The sequence below is a fragment of the Cricetulus griseus genome, chromosome 6 (genome assembly GCF_003668045.3).
Source record: "Cricetulus griseus strain 17A/GY chromosome 6, alternate assembly CriGri-PICRH-1.0, whole genome shotgun sequence".
In the NCBI taxonomy this organism is placed as follows: Eukaryota; Metazoa; Chordata; class Mammalia; order Rodentia; family Cricetidae; genus Cricetulus; species Cricetulus griseus.
Window position 1 is genome coordinate 87,928,005 of NC_048599.1, and position 23,589 is coordinate 87,951,593.

At 37.7% G+C, this 23,589-nt stretch overlaps 2 protein-coding genes across 2 annotated transcripts; one reads left to right on the forward strand and one right to left on the reverse strand.

Annotated features, from left to right (window-relative positions):
• The first annotated feature begins 769 nt into the window (after positions 1-769).
• LOC100758191 (olfactory receptor 4C16-like) lies at positions 770-1,696 on the forward strand. The gene has a single exon (XM_027421110.1). The coding sequence runs from the start codon at positions 770-772 to the stop codon at positions 1,694-1,696; it is 927 nt and encodes a 308-aa protein (XP_027276911.1).
• Positions 1,697-7,944: 6,248 nt separating this feature from the next.
• On the reverse strand, positions 7,945-8,901 carry LOC100769869 (olfactory receptor 4S2). The gene has a single exon (XM_027421111.1). The coding sequence runs from the start codon at positions 8,899-8,901 to the stop codon at positions 7,945-7,947; it is 957 nt and encodes a 318-aa protein (XP_027276912.1).
• Between the last annotated feature and the right edge of the window lie 14,688 nt (positions 8,902-23,589).

Genomic DNA, 23,589 nt, shown 5'->3' on the forward strand with positions numbered 1-23,589 from the left:
ACATTAAGATAAAAGTAGCATGGATGGGAAAATGAACAAGGAAGGAAGAAAACATTGATTATATTAGTCATTAAATGTTTGAAGAAGACACACAATTAATTGCACATTAATGAAATGTGAATCTATGATTTTAATTTTTTAAAATATTTTCCTAAGTGCGATAGAAAAAAAACTGTAGCAATTGGCAATGAAACAAAAAGCTATACATTCAATGAAATGTTTAAAATTTATGTAAGTTATGGCCCGCAGACTATTTGCCCATGAAACAATAAGGTAAGTAATGAAGGAAAATATATATTGAACTGCAAAATTAATCAGAACCATGTTTTTGTTGTTTTTGTTGTTGTTTTTTGTTGTTGTTGTTGTTTCAAGACAGGCTTTCTCTGTGTAGCTTTGGAGCCTATCCTGGCACTCACTCTGGAGACCATGCTGGCTTTGAACTTACAGAGACTCACCTGCCTCTATCTCCCAAGTGCTGGGATTAAAGGTGTGTGCCACAAATGCCCAGCCTAATCAGAACCATGTTAAAGTCAGTAATTTGTGTGAGAAGAGCACTGTGGAGAAACTGTCACTCTCATCATCTTTTATGACACTAATAAATATTGAAATTGAAGACAGAGTTGGAATAATATTTTAATAATTCAGACGTAGAATTTATTTATGAGAAATGCATTTTGTTTAAAATTATCTATCACATCATGTATTAAAACTAGTTCATTTTCTTTTGCAGATGACACTTTTCATACTCTTTCCTTCTCATTCATGAATCATGCAGCTGAATATCAATGTGACCAGTTTCCTTCTCCTTGGCTTGACACAGGATCCCAAGAGGAAGAACATAGTCATTGCTATTTTCCTGTTCTTTTATACAGGGACATTAGTGGGTAACTTGCTGATCATTGCTACCATCAAGACAAGCCAGGCTCTTGGGAGTCCCATGTATTTCTTCCTGTTCTACTTGTCCTTGTCTGACACCTGCTTTTCTACAACTGTAGCTCCTAGAACAATTGTGGATTCCCTGATGAAGGAGGCTGCTATCTCATTCAGTGAGTGCATAATCCAAGTCTTTACATTTCATTTATTTGGCTCCCTGGAGATCTTCATCCTCATCCTCATGGCTGTTGATCGCTATGTGGCAATTTGTAAGCCTCTTCACTACATGACTATCATGAATCGTCGGGTCTGTGGGATGCTGGTGGCTACAGTCTGTGTAGGATCCTTTATGCATTCTTTAGTTCAGATATTTCTGGCATTGAGTTTACCCTTCTGTGGTCCCAATGAGATTGATCACTATTTCTGTGACTTGCAGCCACTGTTGAAACTTGCCTGTGCAGACACATATGTGATCAACCTTCTCCTGGTGGCCAATAGTGGGACCCTTTGCACAGTGAGTTTCCTCATGCTAATGATCTCCTATGTCATCATCCTGTATTCCTTGAGAAACCACAGTGCTGAAGGGAGGAAAAAAGCCCTGTTCACTTGTGTCTCACACATCATTGTAGTAGTCTTGTTTTTTGTACCTTGCATATTTATATATACACGACCTGCAACCACCTTCCCTATGGACAAGATGATATCGGTGTTTTATACAATCTGTACACCCTTTCTCAACCCTCTGATTTACACACTGAGGAATGCAGAAGTGAAAAATGCCATGAAGAAGCTGTGGAGCAAAAAAGTCTCAGGTGATATGTAGGAAAACAAAAATTATATTTATTTTAATAAAAAAATCTGAACTGTTAGGTATATGTTTAGAAGATGACTGTCCTGGGAATGGATCTTTGGTTTCTTCTAGAGAATGGGCAAAATGGATGTATCCTAAACTTAATACCAAGTTATTTTTTTGGAAAAGCATATGGAACAGGGAAATATGAACATTTATCTCAGTCATGTTGTTATAGATATTGAACACTATTATTGCCATGTTCAAATCAAACATCTTATATTTAGAGCACTGTAATGTTTACCTTCTCTCAAATAATTTTCTTATTGATTTTTTCTTTCTGATTGTGATCTTGTTTCCTCATGATGCTTTCAATCATGTCTTCTTCAATTAAAAGAATGTATTGTATTCACAAATTTATAGAAGTTTTATTTAAGGTATAGTGTGAGTGTGTTATGTGTGAAGTTGTGTGTGTGTAAAAGTGTGTTTGTATGCACGTGTGTGATCATATTCCTCCTCTTCACATATTCCTTATTCTTAACAGCTAACTAGGGAACATCTTTAACCTAATTGTTGTTATGATTGATGCTATGGGTAGAATATATGTGTAAATGTACCTATTATTCTATCTATCTGCCTATCATCTATCTATCTGTAATGATAAATATATGTATTTATAAATCTGTATCAATAATTTAGAGAGATACACATATATAATATATGTATATATATATATAATGTATAATATATATATATATATGCTAGGTAATTTACAATTCAATTTTGTATGAATTGCTCTATAGGATTTTGGTGTATGTATGTGTGTGTCTTTTTTGTTTTTTTTTATTGTTTTGAGACAGGGTTTCTCTGTGTAGCTTTGGAGCTTATTCTGGCACTTGCTCTGGAGACCAGGCTGGCCTCGAACTCACAGTTTTGCCTTCCTCTGCCTCCCGAGTATTGGGATTAAAGGTGTGTGTGTCTTTAAACATAGCCTGGAATTATAACAAGTAGAGAGAACCCACCTATTGGAAGAGTGGAAGATTCCAGACTGAGGCTTTACTAACATTATACTTCTAAAATAATATTGGCTAGTTTAATGATCAAGCCTCTCAGACTACTGTAACCAGGACTTCAGACAAGCCCTATACCTTTCCATTATTCTTAGACTGGACAAATTACACAGGAGAGGGCTTAGGCCCTGCTCCAAATTACTTGTCAGATTATGACGAATCCCCAAGGAAGGTCTTACCCTCCCTGGGGAATGGATGGGGGTGGGATAGGAGGGTTGGTGGAGGGTATGGGAGGGTGGGAGGGAGAGGGAAATGGGATTGATATATAAAATAAGTTTGTTTCTAACTTAACAAAACTTATTAAAATAAAAGAAAAAATAACATGCAGCATCTCTTCCATGGTAAGAATAAACTCGAAATGCTTCCAATAGATTAAGAAATGAATAATTTTCCCACATAAAAAAATAATACAGCTTGACAGTTAACCCAAATTTTTCTTTTCAGGATCCCGTAAAGATGCCATCACACCCAGACAGCAGGAAGTAAATTTAAGATCATGACACCCACATTCCCAAGAGGTGGGATTAGAAATACATGTATAGTATGTTTTAACATACTATACATATATTCTTCCTTGTTTCTTTTTAGATTAGATTCAAAATTTTTGTTTTGAAAGAAAAAGGAATACAGATATGATAGGATAAAAAGGGTAGATTATTGAATCTACTCTAAAAAGAAACAAGGAAGAATATAGATATGATAAGATGATAAGTTTATTATTGAAGCTAAATTTTAAAGGCAACTGCCAGTTTTAAATAGTTTACATTGGATTGGACTATGGTATATTGAATGCAAATATTGTATATTGATACAAATTTGAGTTTTATATTTTAAAACATACTATACATGTATTTCTAATCTTGTTCAAGATTTGTACCTATACACCTCATTTATCACTATAATGCAAATTTCTAGTCCTTGAAAGTTATTTCCAACTCTATAAGATAAAAACAAAATGGAGGTTAGTAAATAGTCAACAACTAAAACCAAACTTTTAGTCATATTAGCTAATGTCTTCAAGGTCAAGCAGAGATGTAATTTAGGTAGATGGGTCATCTTCAAACACTTAAGAGATTTATAGAATTTGGCATTAAAATGTTTTAATAACATAGTTTTTTATGGCAATGAGACATGTCTGTGCTTGACATCACCAATAAATAATACTACACCAGCAAATCCTAAAGAAAAGAAACGCACACCACCACCACCAACAAAAAATAGCAGGACTCAACTCACCTAAAAAAGGACACAGGCTAACAAAATATACAGGAAAACAGAATCCATCCTACTGCTGCATACAAAAATACACTTCAAATTCAAAGATAGACATTTCCTCAAAGGAAAGTATTGGGGAAAGACTTTCCAAGCAAATGGAATTAAGAGGCAAGATTGTGCAGCTAACCTAATACTAACAAAATAGACTTTATGTGACAAGTAATCAAGGGAGATGATGAGGACATTTCAAATTATTCACAGGAAAAATCCAACAATTATCAGTTCCCTAATTATGCTATATTGAATTCATTTTGTATTTGAAATCAAGTTCATAAATGAAGCCTTACAATCCCATTTAAAAAGTTTACATTAGTGCACAAGTGTGTACTGGTGTTACTGCTTTGTTTTCTTTTCTTTTACAAATGTGCAGCATAGAAAGTCTCCAAAGTGGTGTGAGACTCAGAGATAAAGAAATGACAACTCCTGCCAGGTGGTGGCTGCACACGCCTTGAATCCCAGCACTTGAGAAGCAAAGGATGGCAGATCTCTGTGAGTTTCAGGTCATCCTGGACTAGAAAGCTACACAGAGAAACACTCTCTCAAAAAAAAAAAAAAAAGAAAAAGAAAAAAGAAAAAAATGACAGTTCCTTATATACAGTTGTTAATTTTCACTGAACATGGAGCACAAAAGAATAAGATTTTTTTTCTTGATATTTTAAGCTGTGTCAATATCTTCTGGACACAAACTGCCTATCCATATATAGTAAATAAGACACTCTTGCAAAATAACCACATACATATACATATGTACACACACAATGATTATGGTGATGGATATCCTAATATATTTACTATCAATATTCACTTTTCATACTGTATGCATGTTGAACCATATATAAATATGAAATAAAAATCATTTTATCAATATTACAATAAACTGGACAAGAAAAACTAATGAGGTGGAACTAACCTAATATGGAGTATAGGATAATATCACCTTGAGGATACTAATAGGCATTTCTTTTATATCCCCTTAGACCTTCAGTGAACTAGGCAGGATCTATGGGTTCATTTTGCCTCATAGCTAGGGCCTAGGAAGTGAGTAGGAGCTCCTCAGATATACAAACATATTTCTGTGCCCATCATTTGTACCCCAGTCTACTCTAAAAGAAAAAAAAATGGCTTGAAAGTTATTCACGTATTTCTATAGTCTTTTCAAAAGACACCATGTTTAAAGGTAAGGAACCCATTTGACAAAAGGATCCTCAACGTGACACAGATTTTAGCGAGATTGATTTTTTATTTCTAAAATAGGGAAGTATGCCATGTTTTAAAAAGTGTTGGGAATTTAGAAACATAACAAGAAGGATAAAATATAATGCAAAGGAGGGAAGAATATGTAGTCAAGTTACAGATTTTATTTACATTGAAAGAAAGAAACTTCTGCAAGGATTATCTAATTCAGAAAAGTGAAGGTGAACAGATGTTGTTAGACCCCTGGAAAAACTCAGGTATCCAGGGTCCCAGGCCATGACCGAGGTCACCCCAATCACCAGACAAATTTGAGAGCTTGATGCAAACTGCATGAGGCTTTATTTAATGAGCTAACCCCATGTTATCTCGGGTCTTTCACCCACCCACCATGGCGGATGGCTAGCAAAGACAGCTCCTAGGGGCTGCCTAGAGATCTTGTAGGGCAGTGTAAGGGGAGTGTCTAGGATGACACACAGGCTCAGGATTGGTGTGCCTCCAGGCTTGGAGGGTTTGCCCTGTGTTGATTGACCAACTGGTTGTTATGGCCCATATGCCCTCCCAGGGTGGTTGCTCTGCTCCCAGCTTCATTGCTGTGCACTTGTCCATAAAGCACACCCAGTGCCATAAAGCATAGCGCCACCCGCTAACTTCTGATTGGTTCGTGCCATGAGGCAGGGATCTGATTTCTTGTGACTAGCACAAGGTCAAACAAGCTTGTGTTCAGCTGTTATGGCTGCCAACAGGGGCAGGCATCTGACCTTAGTGACTAAGACAAGGTCAGACAAGCTGTTATGGCTGCCGAAATGAGGAGCCAGTCCCTTCAATGTCTAATGGACTCACTCTGCTAGGCTGCCCATGAATTTGTTATGTAGCCAATATTGACTCTGAAATCCCAATCCTCATCCCCACCATCTGGGCCCACATGCAGCCACCTCTTCAGTGCTAATTTTTCAGGCTTATCTAGTAAATATATTGTTTATTTTTAAACATATAATCATAAGTGTGCAACAATGTTATTCTTAGGCAATACAGGCTTTCCCAGGAGCAACATGTACACTCCATTTTCACCACAATTGAAAGATATGTATAGGTAGAAATAGAAGTTGGATAATTAGACTTTAGTAAAATACAATGAAACTATGCTAAAGACATATGTATACCCAATATTTACTCTAATAAATTAAATCTCACCAGGTGTCGGTGGTGCACGCCTTTAATCCTAGCATTCAGGAGGCAGAGGCAGACGGATCTCTGTGAGTTGGAGGCCAGCCTTGTGTCCAGAGCAAGTGCCAGGATAGGCTCCAAAGCTACACAGAGAAACTCTGTGTAGAAAAACCAAAATAAATCAATTAATAAATGAAATAAATCACAATGTGTGGATCCCAGTGAATGGACAGATTATACCAGAAATCTATGTCCAGAATGAGAATGGGATGAGTGGAATGGTATAAATGAAATGAGAGCTCTTCCAGAGCACTCAATCCAAGATTGTAATTGTTGGAATAAAAGAAAATGACTAATAAGGAATGAAAATACTATTTATCAAAACCAAATGATTAAAACTAATTTTTGTCTTCTAAATATTTTTTCTTACATTCTTTGCCAGTTGTACCACAGTTTCAATGTTTGAAGCTTAATAGTCTCCTTATTTTCTAAACTCTGTTAAGAAGACATTAGCAGGGATGAAATCCTTCCCATGTGTATGACCATTTTGTCCGGGGCCAGAAAATATCATTAAGAAATATCCCTAGGTACAAACCTCCAGTTTAGTTCCGCCCTACATTTGTATTGCAGTTTTGAGCTAATAGGCTATTGAATAACATAGCCTCAGTGGAGAATGTCCCCTAGTTTATATCTCTACAAAACTAAGAATTTGAGTAGGCCTGCACCTGGGCAGATGGCGAGATGTGTAAGTAACAAGAGAGGACACTGAGAGTTAGGATCTAGCTGGCAGAGGAGGAGTTACTGCAGGAGCCAGAAATGGCCTAATGGCCTTGGAAGCAGGGTTAGAAAAGAGCCAGGAAGATGCCAAAAAAAGAAGAGACTCTAATTTTGCAGCATGGAATTGAGAGCTCTCTGAAGATGACAGATGCCTGTGTTTGGTCTTTATAACAGTTGGGTTACTAGCAGTCTCCAAGTCCATGCTCCCCCACTCAGCCCCAACCTCATGGCTACTTTGGCTTGGAGCTGAGACATGCCGGGCCATGACACTATTTATTCATGTAATATATACATACTGAGAGCTCAGTAGGTAAATACCAGTTTCTTTTCCATTTTCTGAGACAGGGTTTCTCTTCGTAGCCCTGGCTGTCCTGAAACATTTTCTGTAGAATAAGGTATTCGGGAAAACACAGAGATCCCCCTGCTGGGATTCAAGGCATGTACCACTCCCACCCAGCATATATACCACAGTTCTAAGCCTTAGAAACAGCCTTATGTATCTTATTGGCATGCTCTCACATTTAAAAAAAAATAGTGAAGTAGCAAGAAGAGTGAGCAATGTTTTTTATATGAGCATTGCTATAACTGAATAACAGAATTTCTTTTTAATTCACATTCCCCAAATAATTTGGTCATAAAATATTACAGTATGATCATGATTATCACACCTCTCTTCCTTGTAACACAGTGTCCCATCATTTCTCTCCTGAATCCTATGAAGATGAGGTTATTGTTTCACTAACGAATGGCATTAGTTAAGGCTGAAGAAATTGATGTTTGCCAACTTAAAAAATAATTCTGTTACTTTCTAGTAGTCTCCCAGGAAACCTTTCTAGTCCACAGCTTCCTCATTGCATTCTTCACTTCTGCATTTCTCAGAGTGTAAATCAGAGGGTTCAGCACGGGAGTGATAATGGTGTAAAATATAGCCACCATCTTATCCCCTGAGAAGGTAGTGTCAGGCCGCATATACATGAAAGTACAGGGAACGAAAAAGATGATGACCACAGCAATGTGGGAACCGCAGGTGGAGAGAGCTTTGCGCCTCCCTTCTGCTGACTGTTTTCTCAGAGACACCAGAATAACTGCATATGAGATTAGTAAGATAACAAAACTGCCCAGTGTAATAGTACCACTGTTGGCTGTCACAACAACACCAACAATGTAGGTGTCTGTGCAGGCAAGTTTCAGCACAGGGTGTACATCACAGAAGTAGTGATCAATCTCATTGGGTCCACAAAATGGGAGCTGTACCATCAGAGCCACTTGGATAAGAGAGTGTAGAAACCCACCCACCCATGTTCCCAGTAATATCTTGTTGCATCTCTCTCGGTCCATGATAGTCATGTAGTGGAGGGGCTTACAGATGGCCACATATCGATCATAGGCCATGACAGTAAGGGTGAAAATCTCAGTGCAACCAAAGAAATGAACCGCAAAGATTTGCAACATGCACCCCCCATAAGAGATGGTTTTTTTCTTCACTAACATGTCAACAATCATCTTGGGTGCTATGGCTGAGGAGTAGCAAATGTCCACAAATGATAGAAAGTTGAGGAAGAAATACATGGGGGACTTGAAAAGATTGCCAACACAAACTGTGAGCATGATGAGCAGGTTGCCCAACACAATGACCATATAAAAAAAGGAAAACAACACAAAGCATACTTCTTCAACTTCTGGGTTCTGAGAAAGTCCCAAGAAAATGAACTCAGTGACATTGTTTACTCCTTCTATGGAATATGTTCTTGAGGCCATACTCCCAAGAGGACATTAAATTACCTGAAGGAGAAGTGAAAAAGACACACATTCATTTCTATTTTGTAGCAAATGAAAAATAATGGTGGCTGGAGGTGGAAGGTGAGAACTGACATCTTCCATACTCAGGCTTCAGTTTGAATGTATCTGCTCTGATCAGTTTGCCGCAGTGTTATATCCCTGTGCTCCTTTCCATTCAGATGACATGCGAAGTCCAAAGAAACAAGGCTGCTTCTTGCAGCATTACATGACACCTGAAAACTCACTCCTCTGTATTGTAAAGTTTGTACATAGATTCTGAAATATACTTGGATCTTATTTTGTATATGATTTCTATTGAATTTCAAACAGACTACTTTCTGAAGTACCAGTAAATGTTTGCTTCATTTCTTTATACAGAAATGATAATGTTTGCTCAGATTTGCCCTGCTTCATACTGCCCTGCCTGACTGTCCCATCTGCTCAGAAATCACAAGTAGCATAGCTGCAATGACTTCTGTAATCCTCCCTTCCCCTGAAAACTGGATCATCTTGAAATGAAATTATGGCCTGTCATCTGGCTTCATGGGTTCAACATCAATATGTGGCTGTAAAAAAAGAAACTTAATTTAGATATTTTTGATTGTGATATGAATCCATAGTAAGTCAGATGAATCATTTAACTTTATGAGACCTCCCTTACTTCATTTGTGATATAATAAAGTATTGAGTCATTATTATTTGTCATAAAATGTTACTTCTACAATGAAATTAAATCACTCCATAAGCATAGAATCATCACAGAATCCCAAGAAGAGGTTAAGATAAGGGAATATTCATCAATATGGTAATAATTATTGATAATAGAAGAATCTTTTGCAAATGAATCGAGTTCTGCCTGTTGGATCAAGATAGAAGCAAAGCCCCAGGTAATTTCTTCAGCTGCAAATGGGTGCACCCCAGAATTTCTCCTCAGTTTCCTGGATGTGAGATTTAAACTCCTACATGAAACATATAGAAAAACAACATCAAAAACAAGAGAGGAAGTGCTTGGCACTTTAACGTCAGCTTTTCTTCAAGCATTCTCATATTTCCTGCTTCATGTTAGCTACACCATATCACTTCATGTGGATGACTTTGAATTCAATATTTGTGGAAGAAGTTATCATTCAATTGGGTTGGGATTATTCTAAGGATAGGAAAGAAGTTTATTTCAGTAGAAGTACCTTTAGCAGGGGAATTACAAGCATCCTAATCGGTATCATTGATATGGAAAAACACATGTGGATAAATTTGGATTAATAGGTATTTCAAGATGTTTTCTCAAATCAATTCATGGGCATAAGTGATCTCTGTGGTGGTGAGCTGTCCTTTGGGGAATGCATCTTTCAAGGTCCACTGTGCTTAATTCTTTCAGGCACAGAATTCTGCAATTTCAGTTGTCTTTTGCAGAAACTACAGGCCAATCGTGAGCTTTTGAAAAGCCATGAGTGCTGAGTATCTTCAGGTTTTTGTTCTAGAGTTGAACAAAAGTCACTATGTATCTGTCTTCTGTTGTGTATTACAGATAAATAGGGGAAATGGACAAGAGAACAGCAGAAGTCTAATCAAATTTGGAATCAAGCTTAATTCCTAAGATTTTGTCAACTGCTCTTCTTTTGGCATCCTACTGACTTTAAAAATACAAATTTTTCAACACAAATGAGCTCCTACCAGAGAAGTTTAGAGCAATTGTTACAGTGTTTCCTGATTTGTTTATCTAGAACAGATACACACACATAAACTTGGTAATGTCCCTATACTGTCTAAAGCACAGAGGACTAGTGGAAACACTCTTTCTCTAGGACAATATGTAACTGAAAGCTTCCTCCTACTTTTTTCAGCACTTCAGACTTGGTGTTCTCTCCAATGACTAGTATTTTCTTATTCCACTTTATGACTCACTGTCTCTAAGTCAGCATACATACAGATATGACATTCTCTTACCATTGCCTTTATAAACATACACTCATACACTCCCTTTTCTTAAAAAAAAAATATGAAAAACAGGGCATTTCAATTTTCTTATAAATTCAAAAACTTGACAACCCACCCCTTCCACAAATACTGTTTTCTTGGTTTGAGAAGAAGGGACAAATCTTGCTGATGTTTTCCAAATGGACTTAAACTCACAATTTTTTAAATTCTTCTCCTTAGATCGTGTAGTAATCTAAGTAATTACAATAATTAATACCAGAGAATCCTTGGTCTCTTCCACACAGGGGGGCAGAACTCAATCTTCCTTGTTCCAGGTCTTCTCATTTACTGAAATCAGCCTGGTCATTGTGCCTTTGCTAATAAATTATCCTTTTCCACTTCTTATGTAGTCTGGTTAAGGAGAAGAAGAAAACCAGTAATGACCTTAGGGAGAATGTATTCCCAGAGTCTTCTTCCATGGTCAAAAAACATTAGAGATCTAAAATAATCTTTAAACTCTAGTGTCTGCCGAATTTAAAACTAAATAACTATTTTAAATGTAAACATTCCTCAATTCCCCCGTGATAGGCATAAGCCAGAAAAAAATTAGCAAACAGAAATAATATTTTGATTATAACTTTATTTTAATTAATATGCATTTATACATATGCTAAATAATATGCTTATTTTATTACCCAATTTATCTCATTGTTTAGGTTTGAATTTCTCTATTTCTAACAAACTAAAAAAAGTTATATATAAAGAAAAATAGAGATATAGTCACTCTTATAGTACTTGATCAAACATAGTATTATACACCTTTAATCCTAACACTCTGGAGGCAGAGGCAGAGGCACAGGGTTCTCTATGAGTTCAAGTCCAGCCTGGTCTACATAAACAGTTCCAGGCCAGCTACAGATGATGAGACCCTGAATCTGATTTAAAAAACAAACAAAACAAGGAAGATTCGAGATAGGAGATAGATTTGGAGCTGAGCTGAACTTCAGCAAACAAATTCACTGGAAAACTTATGGGTAAATGTCCCTGCAGACAGCTGAGCATTCAACCTCCTTTAAAAAGTGAGTGACTGAAAATAAAAAGAGAATAAAAAGTAAATAAAAATAAAGTACCCCAGGTTTTGTCTGAGATTTCAGGCCCCTCCCTGACATCTCAATTTTTCTCTTTGGTTCTTATGCAAAATATCCATTCCACATGGGTGACTAGAAAAGAGAGTTATTTTCTGGAATAAAAAAAGATATGATTTTATGTGTCCATTGCATTCATGGAGCATAATGTTTTGGGAATTTACCATGCAATTACATTATTGGGAACATATTCTTATTTAGTGTGAAGAGGTATTCTACTCTGTAGTCATCCCCTTTAGGTTATTTGTATATTTGTATTGCCAGCTTATGGTTATTATAACCAATACTTCTGTGAACACTTTTGTGCAGTTCATGTATCCATAAATCTTCAATTCTCTTGCATAGGAACCTAGAACTGTAACCTAAATAAAAATAGAATTATGTCATTTGTAATAACATGATAGAAACTGGTTATCATTGTAACAAAAAAAATAAGCCAAACACAGAATGAAAAAGGTCACATTTTCATATTTTTCTCTAATGGAGCATATCTATCTGTCTGTCTGTCTGTCTGTCTGTCTGTCTGTCTGTCTATCTGTCTATCTATCATATATATATATATATATATATATATATATATATATATGAATTGCAATGCCAATCAATTAATTACATGAATCAGAGTAGGAGATAAGACTCTAAAGGGTCTTATGAAGAAGAACAAATTGTCACACACTGTCATCAGATACTGATGATATATCTGTCTATGCATAAACAGAAACATGTGTTTGTATATCTGTGTATGTATGAAATAGACATAAAAGGTAGGTATGGCAGAGAAAAGATTGGCAGGAATTAACATGATCAAGGTACAATGATATATAATTAATTGCATACACACATATGTGCACATACGAATGTCACAATGAAGACCACTATTTAATTATTTAATATATATATGGGGGTGTAGAATAAGCAGGGCATAGCAGGAGATTAAAGGTCAGTATCAAACTTGTAGGAGCAGACTCTCTGACCACTTGGGTACCAGGAATCATAGTTCTTCATGCTTGAGATCAGGAGCCATAATATTAGCCCTCAAGACCACTATTTTATATACTAGCTAAAAATTATATTAATTAGTTAACTGTGCATCCTGCTGCAGTTTGCCCTCCTTCATCTTCTCCCAGTTGCTCACTCCACCCCCTCTGGTCCCACTCCTGAAACCATTCCTCATCTTTCAATTTTCAGAAAAGTGGCAGGCTGCCTATGGATATAAAATAAACAAGGCATATCAAGTTGTACTAAGACTTTTCAGTTCTTGCTGGTGTGGAGTCCTTAGATTCTGGTGGTGTCATATTGGACTTTCTGTTGTTGAGTGTGTTCTTATTCTGAAGTCTGAGCATCCCTTCTTCCAGTGGGTGCTACTAGGGTCTCTCCCTCTCTTCTAGTCTCCTAAAGCAAAGGGTAGATGGCAGAGAGGAGACCAAGAGTGCAGTGTGTCCAGACTCAGGGTGGGCCTTCCGATCTGGGCAGGTCAACTCTTGTCCAGGGGGAGGCTCAGGAAGAGGGAGCAGGGGTGATCAGGGAAGGTGGGGGCAGAGCAGCACTCAGATTCACCTCAGATTATGGACCTTAAAAATTATCTTATGAAGATGATAGAGACCGTTAAAGAGGAAACAACAAAATCCCTTAAGGAAATAGAAGAAAAAACAAGCAAAAATTACATGAAATGGAGGAAAAGACAAACCAATAAAATTCAAGAAATGAACAACTCTCTTAAAGAATCTGAAGAAAGCCAAGAAAAAAACAACCAAACAAGAGAAAGAAGCACTCAAAACAGTTCAAGAAAAGAATGGTGAAATATAAACAATAATGAAAACACAGAATGAGGTGATGATGGAAATGGAAAGGCTGGATAAATGATCAGGAATGAAAGACGTGAGTATAACCAGTAGAATTCAAGAGATGGAAGAGAGAATCCCAGTTGTTGAAAACTCTCTAGAGGATATACAGTCATTGACCAAAGAAAATCTCAAGTCCAACAAACCTCTAACACAAAATATCCAGGAAATATGGGACACCATGAAAAGACCAAACCTAAGGCTAATAAGAATAGAAGGTGAAGAAACCCAACTCAAAGGTGCAGAAAACATATTCAACAAAATCACGGAGAAAATGTCCCCAAACTAAAGAAGGATATGCCTATGAAAGTAAAGAATCTTACAGAACACTTAACAGATTGGACCAAAAGAAGATGTCCCCCCACCACATAATAATCAAAACACAAAACTTACAGAATTAAGAAAAAATATTAAGAGCTGCAAAAGAAAATGTCAAGTAAAATATAAATGCAGACCGATCTGAATTACACCCAAATTCTCAGTGGAAACTTTGAAAGTCAGAAGATCCTGGAGAGATGTTCTACAAACACTAAGGGAACATTGATGTCATCCCAGACTACTGTATCCAGCAAAGCTTTCAATCACTATAGATGGAGAAAACAAGATATTCCATGACAAAACCAGATTTAAGCAATACATATCCACAAATACAGCCCTACAGAAATTGCTGGAAAGAAAACTCCAACACAATGGAGATAACTATACTCACAAAAGCCATAGGCAAAATTTAATCCCACTTTACCAAACACCAAAAAATATGGGGAAATCTACACAAAATAACACCACCACAACAAATCCAAAACAAATAATAATCAACAATCAATGTTCATTAATATCCCTCAATGTCAATGGTCTTAACTTGCCTATAAAATATACAGGCTAACAGAATGGATAAGAAGACAGGATCTAACCTTCTGCTGCATACAAAAAACACACCTCAATTTCAAAGACAGATGTTCCCTCAGAGTAAAAGGTTGGGATAAGTTATTCCAATCAAATGGACCCAAGAAACAAGCTGGGGTAGCTATCCTAATATCTAACAAATTAGACTTCAAACAAATCAATCAACAGAGATGAAAAAGGACATTTCATACTTATCACAGGAAAAGTCCATCAAGATTAAGTCTCAATCCTGAACCTCTCTGCCCCAAATACAAAGGCACCCACATTCCTAAAAGAAACATTGCTAAAGCTCAAATCACACATAAAACCTCACACACTAACAGTAGGAGATTTCAACACTCTACTCTCACCACTAGATAGGAACACCAGACAGAAACTTAACAAAGAAACAAAGGAACTAACAGAAGGTATAACCCAATTGGGTTTAACAGACATCTATAGAACATTCCATCCCATCACAAAAGAATATACCTTCTTCTCTATGGAAGCCACATGGAACCTTCTCTATAATTGACCATACTTGGCAACATAGCAAACCTACCCAGATATGAAAAAATTGTAATAACCATCTGTATCTTTTCAGACCACCATGCTTTAAAGTTAGAATGCAACAACACAAATTTCAGAAAACCTACAAACTCATGGAAATAGAATAATGTCCAGTTGCACCTTTCCTGGGTGAAGGAAGAAATAAAAAAAATTAAAGACTTCATAGAATTTTTTGAGATTGAAGACTCAACATCCCAAAACCTATGTGACATTTTGAAAACAATGCTAAGAGGGAAATTCATAGCACTAAGTGGCCACATGAAGAAACCAGATAATAGTCATACTAGAGAATTAACAGCACAACTGAAATGTCTAGAACAAAAGGAAGCAAACACTCCCCAGAGGAATAGACTCTAGGAAATAATCAAACTGAGGGCTGAAATCAATAAAATAGAAACAAAGAAAACAATTCAAAGAATCAATGAAACAAAGAGTTGGTTCTTCGAGAAAGTCAACAAGATAGACAAACCTTTTTCCAAATTAACCAAAAGGCAGAGAAAGAGCATGCTAATTAACAAAATTAGAAATGAAAACCAGGACATAACAATGGTCACTGAGAAAATCCAGAGAATCTTCAGGTCATACTTTGAAAACATGTACTCCAAAAATTTGAAAATCTAAAGGAAATGGACAATTTTCTGGATAGATATCACTTACCAAAATTAAATCAAGAACAGATAAGCGCACATCGACCCCAGATGCTGTCCGGGAGGCCAGTACAAGACTGATCCAGACCCCTGAACATGGATGTCAATAAGGAGGCCTCTGCACTCCAGGGAGCCTCTGGTGGTGGATTAGTATTTTTCCCTGGTGCAAGAAGGGACTTTGAGAACCCATCCCATGTGAAGGGTTACACTCTGGCCCTGGACACATAGGGAAGGACCCAGGACCAGCATAGGAAGATTTGGTGGACTTTGCAGAGCCCCAGTTGAGGGCCCTACCCTGCCTGGGGAGTGGTGGGTGGATGGGGTGGGAGGTAGACTGGGGGTGGGGGAGGAGGCCTGGGGGTGAGGGGAGGGAGAGGGAGAAGGGACTTGAAATAAGCTTGTTCCCTAACTAGAACTAATAAAAATAAAATAAAAAAAAGAACAGATAAGCAATTTGAACAGACCTATAACCCCTAATGAAAAAGAAGCAGTCATCAAATGTCTACCATCCAGGGGAACTACAGCCCAGGGTCTGCAGGCAGATTGACTCAGCCCCAGAGGACCAAGTGACATTGACTCTGCTGAGATCGCTGTGCTACTCCTGCTCTCATGCAGTGCATAGTGCAAATGTGAGCTGCTTTTTGGCCATTGCCTTGGACCCAACTTCTGCCTGCCCTCTCTGGGAACTCCCATCCTGGGATCTGCAGGCAGATTGACTCAGCCTCCGAGGACCAAGTGACCTGACTTTGCTGTGATCGCTGGGCTACTCCTGCCCCAATGAGGTGCAGAGGTGAGCTGCTTTGGCTCCTGCCTTTGGTCCAACTTCCACCTACTCACTCTGGGAACTCCCATAATGGTGTCTGAACTTAGGTGGACTCGGCCCTGAAAACCAAGTAACCCAGAGTCTGCTAACATCTCTGCACTTGTCCTGCTCTCACACACCTGGAGATCGAGTGCCTAAGACCTGCCCGCACCTACCTTGAGGCCCATCAGAGTATCGGAGCCAAACGCACCCACCAGAAAAGAACCTTGGACCCATACATACCAGGAAAGGAGGAGACACTACCTGCACCCACTGGAAGAAGAGAAGGAAAGATGGCAATATAAGAAGATATCCAACAACAGGAAAACCAAAATGACATCACCAGAGTCTAGGGACTCTACACCAACAAGATCTGAACATCTCAACACAGATGAAGCAGAAGAAAGCAGCCTTAAAAACAACTTCTTGCAGATGATAGAGACCCTAAGAGAGAAAATCACAAAATCCTTAAGAGAAATGGAAGAAAAGACAAAGTAAATGATCCAGGAAATCAAGGAAATACAATTAAACAGCTGAAGGAAACAGGACAGGACCTGAAAAATGAAACAATGAAACAGAGACAATAAACAAAACACAAACTGAAGGAATGCTGAAAATGGAAATGCTGATTAAACAATCAGAAACCACAGATGCAAGCATAACCAACAGAATACAAGAGATGGAAGACAGAATCTCAGACACTAAAGATAAAATAGAGGAAATAAGTTCATCAAGCAAAGAAAATCTCAAGTCCAACAAACCTCTAACACAAAATATCCAGGAAATATGGGACACCATGAAAAGACCAAACCTAAGGCTAATAAGAATATAAGGTGAAGAAACCCAACTCAAAGGTTGAGAAAACATATACAACAAAATCATAGAAGAAAATTTTCCCAACCTGAAGAAAATCATGCCAATGAAAGTACAAGAAGCCTACAGAACACCAAATAGAGTGAGCCACAAAAGAAAATCCCCTCACCACATAATGATTAAAATATCTAACATACAGAATAAAGAAAGAATATTAAGAGCAGCAAAGGAAAAAGGCCAAGTAACATATATAGGCAAATCTATTAGAAGTATACCACACTTCTCCATGGAAACTCTGAAAGCCAGAAGGACGTGGATAGATATTCTACCAACTCTAAGAGAACTACTATACCCAGCAAAACGTTCAATCACCATAAATGGAGAAAACAAGATATTCCAAGATAAAACAAGATCTAAACTATTCATATCCACTAATCCAGCCCCACAGAAAGTATTGGAAGGAAAACTCCAACCTAAAGAAATTAACTATACTCAAAAAAACATAGCCAATAGATAAATCCACTTTACCAAAACCCAAAGGAAAAAGAAGGGTAAATCCACATACACTACCACTACCTGCAACAAATCAAAAGCAAACAAGAATGTGCACTCAATGTTTCTTAATTTCCTCAACACTAATGGTCTTAACTCGCCTATAAAAAGACACAGGCTATGGACTTTGGGAACCCATTCAACATAGAGGAATACTCACTGAGCCAAGACACGAGGGTGGGCCTAGGCCCAATTCCAAAGGATATGATAGACTTTGGTGCCCTCCTGCCATGGAAGGCCTCACCTTCCCTAGGGAACAGAAAGGATATGTGATAGGCTTTTAGTTGGGGAGGGGGTGGTTAGGGAGGAGGGGAGGGAGAGGGAACTGGGATTGACAGGTAAAACAATCTTGTTTTTAATTCAAATTTAAAAAAAAATCTGAAAAGAAAAAAAAAGACACAAGCTAACAGAGTGGATATGAAAACAGAATCCATCCTTCTGCTGCATACAAGAAACACACCTCAAATTCAAAGACAGACATTACCTCAGAATGAAGGGTTTGGATAAGATTTTCTAATCAAATGGACTCAAGACACAAGCTGGGGTATCTATCCTAGTATCTACCAAATTAGATTTCAAACTAAAATCAATAAAAAGACATGAAGAAGGTCGTTTCATATTCATCACAGGAAAAATCCATCAGGAAGAAATCTCAATTCTAAGCATCTATGTTCCAAATACAAAGGCACCAACATTCTTAAAAGAAACATTAAAACTCAAATCACAAATAAGACCTCACACAATAATAGTGGGAGACTTCAACACCCCACACTCACCACTGGACAGGAGGACCAGACAGAAACTTAACAAAGAGAAAAGGAACTAACAGAATTTATGACCCAATTGGGATTAGCAGACATATATAGAACTTTCCATCCAAACACAAATAATATACCTTATTTTCAGCATCACATGGATCCTTATCAAAAATAGACCACATACTCAGCAACATAGCAATCCTCAACAGGTACAAAAAAAATGGAATAAAATCCTTTGTCTTATCAGACCACCATGCCTTAAAGATAGAATTCAAAAGCAACACAAATTGCAGAAAACCTACCAACTCATGGAAATTGGACAACACACAATTGCACCATTCCTGGGTCAAGCAAGAAATAAAAAAAGAAATTAAGAACTTCCTAGAATTCAATGAAAATGAAGACACAACATACCCAAACTTATGGGACACTTGAAAGCAGTACTAAGAGGAAAGTTCATAGCTCTAAGTGCTCACATGAAGAAACTAGAGACTAGTCACACCAGAGAGTTGACATCATAGCTGAAAGCACTAGAACAAATGGAATCAAAATCATCCCAGAGGAGTAGACTCCAGGAAATAATCAAACTGAAGGCAGAAATCAATTAAAGTCAAAACAACAAAAGTAATTCAAAGAATCAATGTAACAGAGTTGGTTCTTTGAGAAAACCAACAAGATAGACAAACCTTTACCCAAACTAACCAAAAGGCAGAGAGGGAAATTCAAATTAACAAAACTAGAAATGAAAAGGGGGACATAACAACAGACACTAAGGAAATTCAGAGAATGTTCAGGTCATACTTTGAAAGCCTATACTCCACCAATTTGGAAAAATTAAAGGAAATGGATAACTGAAACAGACCCATAATGTCTAAGAAAATAGATGCATTCATCAAAAGTCTCCTAACAACAACAACAACAAAAAGGCCAAGGGTCAGATGGCTTCTTCAGTGCAGAATTCTACCAGAAAATCAAAGAGCTAATACCAATACTCCTCAAATAGTTCCACACAATAGAAGCAGAAGGTGCATTGGCAAAATATTTTTTCAATCTTTTAAATTTGAATTAGAAACAAGATTGTTTTACATGTCATTCCCAGTTTGAACTCTCTCCCCTCCTCCCCTACAACCTGCTACCCAGGGAGGGTGAGGCCTTCCATAGGGGGTCATCAGAGTCTATCATATCCTTTGGGATTGGGCCTAGGCCCTCCCGTATGTATCTTGGCTCAGGGAGTATCCCTCTTTGTGATTGAGCTCTCAAAGGCCACACCTATGATAGGAATAAGTACTGAACTACTACACGAGGCCCCATGGATTTCTGAGGTCCCACTGACACCCACATCCCTGGGGTCTGGATCAGTCCCATGCTGGTATAGCAATCAGTCTGGGGACCAAGAGCTCTCTGTTGTCCAGATCAGCTGTTTCTGTAGTTTTCACCAGCCTGATCTGGACCCCTTTTCTCATTATTTGTTCGTCTCTGCAACTGGATTCAAGTTCATTTCAGTGATTAGCTGTGGGTGTCTGCTTTTACTTCCACAAGCTGCTGGATTAAGGGTAATGGATTGCATATAAGACAGTCATCAATCTCATTATCAGAGGAGGGCATTTAAGGTAGCCTCTCCTCTATTGCTTAGATTGTTAGTTGGTGCCATCTTTGAAAAAATCTAGACATTTCTCTTTAAACTTAGAATGTCTCCCTCTCTTATCTTGCTCTCTTCTGTTCTTCCACCTACTCAACCTTTCTTCACTCTCATGTCTACCTCAGCCCTCCTTTTCTCCCTTGCTCATTCTCCTACCTCCCTTCCCCATCCTCCCTTGTGCCCAATTTGCTCAGGAGATATTGTCCCTTTCCCCTTACCCAGGGAAACCTGTATGTCTCTCTTAGGGTTCTCCTTGTATACTAGCTTCTCTGGAGGTGTGAATTGTAGGCTGGCAATCCTTTGCTATATGTCTAAAATACACACATGAATGAGTACATACCCTACCTGGCTCAGAATGATTTCTCCTAATTCCATCCATTTTCCTGCAAATTTCAAAATTCCATTGTCTTTTCTGCTGAGTAGTACTCCATTGTTTAAATGTAACCCATCTTCTCTATCCATTCTTCAGCTGAGGGGCATCTAGGTTGCTTCCAGATTCTGGCTATTACACATAGTGCTGCTATGAACAGATGTCCTTGTTGTATGAATGTGTTTCTTTTGGGTATATACCTAAAAGTGGGATTGCTGGATCTTTTGGTAGACTGATTCCCATTTTCCTGAGGAGTCACTATACTGATTTCCAAAGTGGCTGTATAAGTTGCCAAACTCTTTTTATGATGGTATAATTACCTTAGTACCCAAGCCACAGAAAGACACAACTAACAAAGAAAACTACAGACCAATATCCCTCATAAACATAGATGCAAAAATACTCAATAAAATACTGGCAAATAGAATCCAAGAACATATCAGAAAAATCATCCACCATGATCAAGTAGGCTTCATCCCCATGATGCAGGGTTGGTTCAATGTTCAAAAATCTGTCAATGTAATCCACTGTATAAACCAACTGAAGAAGAAAAACCACATGATCATCTCACTAGATGCTGAAAAAGCCTTTGACAATATCCAACACCCCTTCATGATAAAGGTCCTGGAGAGATCAGGAATAACAGGAACATACCCAAACTTGATAGAAGCAATATTCAGCAAACCAACAGCCAACATGAAACAAAATGGAGAGAAACTCAAAGCAATTCCTTTAAAATCAGGAAAAACAAAATGCTTCCCACTCTCTCCATATCTCTTCAATATTTTCCTTGAAGTTCTGTCTAGAGCAATAAGACAACAAAGGAGATCAAGGGGATACAAATTGGAAAGCAAGAAGTTAAGCTTTTACTATTTGCAGATGATATGACAGTCTACATAAGTGAACAGAAAAACTCTATCAAGGAACTCCTACAGCTGATTAACACCTTCAGCAAAGTGGCAGGAACAAAATTGCTTCAAAAAATCAGTAGCCCTATTATGTATCTATGACAAATGTGCTGAGAAAGAAATCAGAGAAACATAACCCTTTACAATTGCCACAAACAACATAAAATACCTTGGAGTAATGCTAACCAAAAAAATGCAACACCTATATCATAAGAATTTTGATTCTATAAAGAAAGGAAATAAAGAATATACCAGAAAATGGAAAGATCTCCCATGTTCTTGTATAGGTAGTATCAACATAGTAAAAATGGCAATCTTGACAAAAGCAATCTACAGATTCAATGCAATCCCCATCAAAATCCTAGCACAATTCTTCACAGATCTTGAAAAAACAATTCTCAACTATATATGGAAAAACAAAAACCCCAGGATAGCCCAAACAACCCAGTACAATAAAGGAACTTCCAAAGGCATCACTATCCCTGATTTCAAGCTCAATTATAGAACTATAGTCCTGAAAACAGCTTGGTATTGCACAAAAATAGACAGGTAGAAAAATGGAATCCAGTTGAAAACCCTGATATTAAACCACACACCTGTGAACACCCAAATTTTGAGAAAGAAGCTAAAGCTATACAATGAAATAAAGAAAGCAACTTCAACAAATGGTGCTGGCATAACTGGATCCTGGCATGTAGAAGATATGTAGATCCATGTCTATCACCATGCACAAAACTTAAGTCCAAATGGATCAAAGAGCTCAACATAAACACAGCCACACTGAACTTATTAGAAGAGAAATTAGGAAATACCCTTGCAGCAATTGGTACAGGAGATCGATTTCTGAACATAAAACCAGTAGCACAGATACTGATATCACCAATTAATAAATGGGACCTCCTGAAACTGAGAAGCTTCTATAAGGCAAAGGACACAGTCAACAAGACAAAATAGCAGCCCACATATTGGGAGAATATATTGACCAACCCCACATCCAACAGAGGGCTGATCTTCAAAATTTACAAGAACTAAGAAGGTAATCTCCAAAACACCAAATAATGCAATTAAAAAGTGGGGTAGAGAACTAAATAGACGATTCTCCATAGAGGAATCTAAATTGGCTCAAAGACACATAAGAAAGTGTTCAACATGCTTAGACATCAGGGAAATGCAAATCAAAAAAAAAAACCCTCAGAGATACCACCTCACACCTGTCAGAATAGCCAAAATCCAAAACACCAATGACAGTTTATGCTGGAGGGGATTGGAGAAAGGGGAACATTCCTCCACTGCTGGTGGGAGTGCCAACTCATACAGCAACTTTGGAAATCTCTATGGCAATTCTTCAGGAAAATGGGAATCAGTCTACCCAAAGATTCAGCAATTCCACTCTTAGGCATATACCCAAAGAAGCACATTCATACAAAGACATCTGTTCAACGATGTTCATTGCAGCATTATTTGTAATAGACAGAACCTGGAAACAACTAGATGCCCCTCAATTGAAAAATGGACAGAGAAAATGTGGTCAGTTATACAATGGAGTACTACTCAGAGGGGGTTGGGGGAAAACAATAGAATCTTGAAATTTGCAGGTAAATGGATGGAATTAGAAGAAATCATTCTGAGCAAGGTAACCCAGTCACAAAGACAAACATGGTATATACTCACTCATATTTCGATTTTAGACATAGAGTAAAGGATTACCAGCCTACAAAACACATTGCCAGAGAAGCTAGTAAACAAGGAGGACACTAAGAGAGATATATATGGATCCTTGGAAAAGGGGTAATTGCAAAGATCTCCTGAGCAAATTGGCAGCATGA